At 45.0% G+C, this 7,571-nt stretch overlaps 1 protein-coding gene across 1 annotated transcript; it reads right to left on the reverse strand.

The window, feature by feature from the left end:
- Nucleotides 1–1,037: 1,037 nt before the first annotated feature.
- Nucleotides 1,038–6,843, reverse strand: LOC124249424 (carcinoembryonic antigen-related cell adhesion molecule 6-like). Its single transcript, XM_046680366.1, has 3 exons — nucleotides 6,780–6,843; nucleotides 5,525–5,884; nucleotides 1,038–1,175 (listed from the first exon to the last, which is right to left on the reverse strand). Exons 1-3 carry the CDS (start codon nucleotides 6,841–6,843, stop codon nucleotides 1,111–1,113), a joined length of 489 nt encoding a protein of 162 aa, XP_046536322.1. The 3' UTR covers nucleotides 1,038–1,110.
- Between the last annotated feature and the right edge of the window lie 728 nt (nucleotides 6,844–7,571).

Below are 7,571 nucleotides of genomic sequence, written 5' to 3' on the forward strand. Positions count from 1 at the left end.
AACAAGGCTGCTCTCACTCAATTTTTCCTGATTATTTACACAGGTGCAGCAAGATTGCACTCGCCACATAGTTTCCTCTGATGAGGTTTTCCTAGGGAAACTCAGATGGGACTTTTAACAGCCTCTTGATGTTAGGAAGCCTAGACATCAGGACTCATCTGCAGCCTTTATAGATTTGAGTGATGTCCTCTCTTCCCCAGATTCCCAAAATACCGATGAAGTGAACCTTAGCTCCTTAAACTGTAGGTCATACCTGAACCCATGGGCGTCATTCTCAGCTAGGACATTTGAATAAAAGATGTGGTTGTCCCAGCAATATTTCCAATGATATTCTAGTAACAAGGAGGATAGAGTCTTCCTGAAACTATGCAAATAACTCTATTGCCATGAAAATAATGGTACTCAAGAAGACTTTAGGAATTCTTTGAGAGGAATGAGATGGGGAGGAAAAGATCAGTGTTACCACCCACATGAATGTGCTCTTGTCTATTCCAATTGTCCGTGTCACAGTCCAGGTGTCATCTACTCCTTCCCCTGGATGAGGAATAGAGGTGAGATTCCTGAGAGCTTATCATGGGCTCCCACCCCTCGTTGCAAAGCCACTGCCCATCCTTTGATTGTGGATATGGTGCAACTGAGGACAACAATAGCTGGGATCTGGAGTTGAATGTGACCTTAAACAAACAATAATGACAATGTCAATTCACATTGTTGAGCATTTATTGACTCAATGCAAATCTTCTAAGGAATTTTCATCTTTTTAATTGACTATTCATAACAACTCTAATGAAAAATAGCATCAGAACCATCATTTTACAGATAAGAAAAAAAATCTTTTCAGAGTTTAATAACATAGAAGAGGGTAAGAGCCAGAGGGCCAGACTAATATTTCACATCCAGCTGAGGAGGTAACCTTTACTGGAACTGATCAGGTTGGAGAACTCACACTGATAATCCCAAGTATTGCCCCTTCTGTGGGAGTCTATGGTGAGGGTGCTGTTGTCCTGGGACAGCTTCATCCTCTCAGTGAGCAGCAGACTTTGGTCATTGAAGAACCACTGGATGGAGATCCTGGTGTTGTTTGTGAAGCAGGTGAGGACCATGGGGTCCTTATTTTCCTTGATTGGGGTCCTTATGTCCTATGCTGACTCGGATGGAGGGCTTTGACACTGGCTCTGTGGAGAAACAGAGGAGGTGACTGACTGAGAGTGGGCATGAGGCCTGGGCCAAGCTCCTTCCTCAGAGATCTCAGCCACTCTGTAATGGTGACCCAGAGGATGCACCAGACCCCCACTGTAGAACAAGTGTCTTTGTTCAGCAGATGGTCTTTAAGGAAAGGGCTGCATTTCTCCCTTTGACCTCTAGATCACCTCAGGTTGACCCCGATCAGTCCCGCTGGACATCTCTGTAGTATCAGCACAAGGACCCTCATCTCATCCCACGTGTTGTACAACTTCATCATAAGGTAGAATTTTTCCGTCATGAACTTGCACTGATCTTTTCCTAGAACTTCCTTTGACTTCAGAAAAGATCAGGCCACGTTCCCTATGTACACGTCTATTATTTGAGGAAGGCAAGCTTGACAGCCCTGTCCATCTCTAGGGCCAAGGGAATGTTACATAAAGTAGGAAGGCATTTTCTTCTTGTTAAATAATTTAATAGGGAATGAGGATAGAACTGTCCAGGCTTCACAAACGTAGGACCTGAAGAGCTTCTAAGCTAAAGGATTTCCCTCTCTGAAGAGGACTTTTACTTCCTGGCCTTTGGATTGAATATGAAAGTGAAGGAAATCTCTAGAGAGAAATGGTTAGGGTTTTAACAAAAGACAGGGACTGTTAGTATTAGATGGAAATTACTCAATATGACAAGTATTATACATGAAAAGCCCACAGCTAACATTATACTCAATGGTGAAACACTCAAAACTTTCCTCTAAGATCATGAACGAGACAAAGATCCTGCTTTCACCATAACTATTCAGCACAGTAGAGGAGTCCTAGCAAGAACAATGAGGCGAGAAGAAAAAATAAAAGGCATCTAAATTGGAAAGAAAGAAACAAAATTGTCTCTTTTAGCAGAAGACATATTCTTATATGTAGAAAACCCTAAAGATTTCACCTACACACACAAAAACACTGTTATAACTAATAAACAAATTCAGCAAAGTTGCAGGAGACAAAATCAACACTCAAAATCACTTACATTTATGTATAATAACCATGAACAATCCAAAAGGAAATGAATTAAACAATTCCATTTACAATAGCATCAAGAAGAATAAAATTCTTAGGGATAAACTTAACCATGGAGGTAAAAGATATCTATGCTGAAAACTACCAAACATTCTGAGACAAATTAAAGAAGACACAAATAATGGAAAGACATCCATGTTCATGGATGGGAAGAATTATTTTTGTTAAGTTGTCAATATATGCCAAACTATCTACATATTTGATACAATCCCTAGCCAAAAACCCAATGAAATTTTTGCAGAAATAGAAAAATCCAAGTTAATATTCAAGGAACACTGAACATTTGAAACAATATTTAAAAAAGGGAACAAAATTGAACGACTCACACTTCCCAATTTCAAAAATTACTGCAGATATGGAGAATCAAAATAGTGTGGCACTGGTATAAAGACAGGCTTATAGGCCATGGAATACAACAGAGATCCAGAAATAAAGCCTAGACTATGTGATCAGATGATTTCAAGCAAGGAGCCAAGATGATTCAATGGAGAAAGGACAGTCTTTTCAACAATTAGTGTTGGAAAACTGGATATCAACATGCAGAAGAGTGAACTCAGACCATTGCCTTCCACAATATACAAAAATTAACACAAAATGGATCCAATCCTAAAGTAAGACCTAAAACTATAAAATTCTAGGTAGAAAATATAGGAGGAAATCATGACACTGCATTTGGCAATGATTTCTTGAATATGACACTAAGAACACAGAACAAAATGGGAAAAACAATAGATAAACTGGACTTTGTCAAAATGAGGGAACTTCAGTTCATTAAAGGAAACAAACAACATAGTGAAAGTGTCCTATGGAATAGGAGAAAATTATTTGCAAATTATGTATTAATAAGGCATCAGTATCTAGAACATACAAATAGTGCCTAAACTCAACAACCACAAAATCAAATAATTTGATTGAAAAATGCACAGCTCAGAGCTGGCTTCTTTCACCTCTCAGACAACCTGAGTCCTTATAAGAGCAAGACAGGTTTGTGTATCTCGAGACAAATGTATGAGGATCAGAGCACTCAGAGAATGTAAGGCCACCTGCTCTATGCCTGGGAGAATGCACAGACTTTCTGAAGTGTCAACGTGTTAGCAGGATTTGGTCTTGAAAAGACACAGGGGGAGAGTCAGAGACTCCCTCTGCCACAGTCTTGTCCTTCATTCCTCTCCTGGTTCTTCCATGACCAGCTGACTGCCTGGCCAACCAAGGGTGATTCCTTCCCACTGCACACACCTCCATCACCCAGTGAGGTGCATTTTGTCTGAGGCACCATTTTAAGGTCCTCCTAGAAATGGGTAATGTTGGATCTGGGGTTTGAGCATCAGTAATGCGTGAGGACTAGGAACAAGCTGAGCAGTCAGGTGAGAACTCAGGCCTCAGGGCGAAGATGTGGATCAGATCTTCCCAGGTGATTGTGACTGACATGAGCCAGTTACCCAATAAATGACACAGAAAGTCCAAGATATGATCAGGAGAAGAGTGAGGGGGACAGGCAGGATGCCAGAAGAACCTGATCTCTGCCCTTAGTCTTAAATGTCTCTTCTGTCTCTGCTGAGGGCAGGTGTGGACATGTGCAAATGCAGAAGGGGTGACTGTTGGAAAGTGGTGAGCCTCAACTTGCTGCAAATCTGGCCCTCATGGACCATCTGTGTTTGGTGGTTATGGGATAAAAATTTGAGGAGATGCTTAATTATTCCAAATGAGAAAATTATGGTTAATATTATGGGGTCTCACATTAATTGCAGGAAGGAATATTTCTCTCAAGAGCAATAAAAGGTCTGACATGGGCCTCAGCCCCTGGATGGTCAGAGAGGCTGTCTCATGTGACCTGAATTCCAAGTACTCTGCATCAAGGTTCTAGTGTCTGAAGAGAATTTGGATTATTCATTCATTCATTCACCACTCATTTCTTCCTCCTTCATCAAAAACAATTGAGAGTTCGTTACACCTAGGCCCTGTGCTGGCTGCAGGTATAGAGTGGGGAGTGAGATGGCCAAGTCCTTTCATTTATACCCCAGTGGGAGTGACACCAACACATCAGGAAACAAATAAGTGATTTCAAGTCCAGTGCATGGAGTTGTGGATTGGCCACTTCAGAGGGCTGCTTGGGCATTCCCCGCACTGAATCCAAATGTTGATGCAGGTAATTTTGTTCTAAAGTAAACTTGGATGAAATCTCCACTAGCTTTCACTTCCTGGACCAGAATCTCTCCCTCTGAGCTGGGAACACCTAAGAAGAAAGGATCTGAAGTGACAGCTGGTCTTGGGGTCAAAAACACCTGATAAGGCCCACAGATGGAGGAGAGGATGGAGCTGTGGCTGCGGACAGACCTCATGTGACTGATCTGCCTCTCATAGTCTGTGTGGCCCTGGTTCATTGAATATACCTCCCTGTGCCTCAATTTCCTATCAATGAAGTAGGATAAATATATGGCTGCCAGGTTGTCAGTGAATTAACCTTAAAAATTCATAGTGCCAGACAAATCTTGGTGGACAGAAGCTGCCCAAATAAATGTCATCTGTTGTTGTTTGATCCTGAGAGAATGACCCTGGGCTTGATCCTCGGTGGATGAGGAGATGCCAGCAGCATCTTCTCTCCAGTGGGGCACTGACTTTCCCCTTTAATATCTTAAGTCCCCCAGGGCTATTGGCTAATGGCCTGGGGACGTTTTCCCTCTGTACTATCCATGCTGAGTCCCACATGAAGGATCAGGCTCTGTCCCTGCCCACGTGTGGCTCTTGGGGCTGAGCCCTGGCTGGTGAACAGCTCAGGAGCCTTGGGACTCAGGCAGCCAAGGAATCATTGCTCCCAGTCAGTCATGCCAAGGAGGCCAAAACCCAACCCTGGCACAGGCTACCCAAGGTGAGTAGAATCAGGAGCCCTGGGGCAAGGGATTGGGCAAGAGCTTCCTGGGCTGAGCTCTGTGAGGATTCCAGGGATACTCAGGCCTTGCAGGATCTTTCCTAGGGTCATTGCCCCCTGAGGGAGGGGCCCAGGTGGCTGGACTGAGACTCATGTCCTTCTACTAAGTTACTCCCATCAAACTAGTCCTTTTCTCTGCAAGGATGTCTTCAGGGTCCAGATTCCACGAAAGGAACTCCAATATTTTGAGCTTTACCTCAACTGTGTGTGTCCTGAACTAAATGCTCAATTCCCAACATGGGATGCCATGCAGGGGGGAATGTAGGCACAGTCCCGGCCTGTCAATCTGTGTGTGAAGTAGAATTCACCCCACCCAATGCCCAGAGGTCAGAGAGGAATCACTCACTATATACGTGGAGCTGTCCAGTTCCTACTTCAGTTAGCAAAGTTCTCTTTATGACTTGAAGGGTGTAATATCCTGTGTCCCCCGGGGTGGCGTTCTGGAACAGCAGAGATCCATCAGCATAGATTTTCTCTCGACCACTGTACACAGTCCCTGGGGTAATTTCTGATGTGTTTATTATATATGATACAATTTGAAGTTTGGGCTCTACTCTGTCCCCTTTGTACCAAACATAGCCTAAACGATTGGCAGGCAGATTGGAAACAAGGAGAAGAATATCCTTGCCTTGGATACCATTGGGTGGGACTGATCCAACGGTGAGTTGAGCAGCGATGTGCAGGTTCCAGAAGGTTAGGAGCAGGACTAGGAGGGAAGAGAGAGAGATTAATCAACATTTGAACCTATGTATTGAGATGGAAAGATGAGGCACTGGGTCCTGAGCAGGTCTCTTCATCTCTTAGACTTGGAGTGCGTGTGTGTGTCTCCAGCTGATCAAGTTCAGCAGCATGACTTCATTGCTTCCGCCCCTCTGAACTTGTTATTTCCCTTGTTCTCAATAGTCTTCCCCAGATGTCTGCCTGGCTCACTTCCCAACTGCCCACAGTGCCCTGCTCACTCTCAGGGGCATCCTTGGGAGATGCCTTCTCTGAACTCCTGCTCTAAAGACCCTCTATTTTTACTTTCTGAACTTTCCCTGTTCTGTTCCCTTCATGACAATGTCAGTCCCTGACCTCACATTCTAGATCTCTGCTTATCTCTCCTCATCCCCACAGAATGTAAGTTCCTGAGGGCAGGGACCTGTCTGATCTTGTTGTACCTCCGGTAGCTTGAACAGGCTGCAAACACGTGTGGATGAATGAATGAGTGTCCCCAGGGCCCTCCACATCCTGGTGTTTATTTGTCGATTTCTAAAGGGTAGTGTGTAAGGACAATGTTAAGCATCCCTAGTTAAGTTTTTTTCTGGTATCATCCTCAAATAAATTATCATCAATTTTCAAAAAATATTGGTCAGTGATAAATAACTTGGAAAGGTAGAGAAACTGAGATATTCCTGCCCCTCACCACTTCCAGATCATGAAATTTTCCTGTTGCTGACGCCCCCCTCCCATTCCTGCATCCTACTCTGCTCCCATGCTTCCCCCTTCAGCTCCAAACAGAAGTCCTCTATCCCCTCCCAGAGTCCTCTCCTCCCTAGGAGACCCCAGCAGTCTGTGTTCTCCCATCTGCAGCCCACCCTCAGGGAATCCTCCCCTCTCACCTGCCAGCAGGCGCCCCTGCCAGGTGACACACCCTCTGTGGGCAGGAGTTGAGGATGATTGCATGGTGGCTGCTGTTTGCTCTGTCCTCCCCTCTGTGAGAAGAGCTTGGGCTCCAGAAAACTCACGAGTGCTGCTGCTCCCAAGGGATCAACTCTGCTGTCCTCCCCTCCTCTGTGCTCGGCCTGCTTCTGGGGCAGGAGCAATTTGGCGGGTCACATGGGCCAGGGCGGGGCCTCTGCCAAGGACCTTGCTCCTCCCTCTTCTCACTCCTGCCTCCCTTGTTCCTCTTCTTCTCTTTCCCTTCTATCTATATTTCCGAACTGCTGACTCCTCTGCCTTCTTCAATAGTGAGTCCCTGCCACACGCAGACACACACACATGCATAAACTCTTGTTTGGACAAGCGAAAGTCTGGCCATCGTGTCCTGGGCTGTCCCACAGCTCTTGATCAAAGTGCATAGTCACCCTCCCTCTCTCTCCTCCCCTTCTGGCTTTTCCCTTCAGAGTAGGAGCCTGGGGGCTACCAGAGACTCTTGTCAAAAGGATGTCACTGGCTCTGTGCATTGGAATCACCTTTGGAACTTTATAAAGATTGTGACTTTCCAGGTGACACCTTAGAAATGCCACTTTAGCAGCTGCCCAGGATTGTGGATATCTTGCCAGGTTGAGCCCCCACTTGTTGGGGTTGAGCTGCTTCTCCCGTTTTCCTGTTCAGACTCAGAAGATTCTGTTAAGATGCAGATTCTGACCCTGCAGGTGTGAGGTGGGCCTGAGAGTCTGCATCTAACAAGC

The sequence above is a fragment of the Equus quagga genome, chromosome 13 (genome assembly GCF_021613505.1).
Source record: "Equus quagga isolate Etosha38 chromosome 13, UCLA_HA_Equagga_1.0, whole genome shotgun sequence".
In the NCBI taxonomy this organism is placed as follows: domain Eukaryota; kingdom Metazoa; phylum Chordata; class Mammalia; order Perissodactyla; family Equidae; genus Equus; species Equus quagga.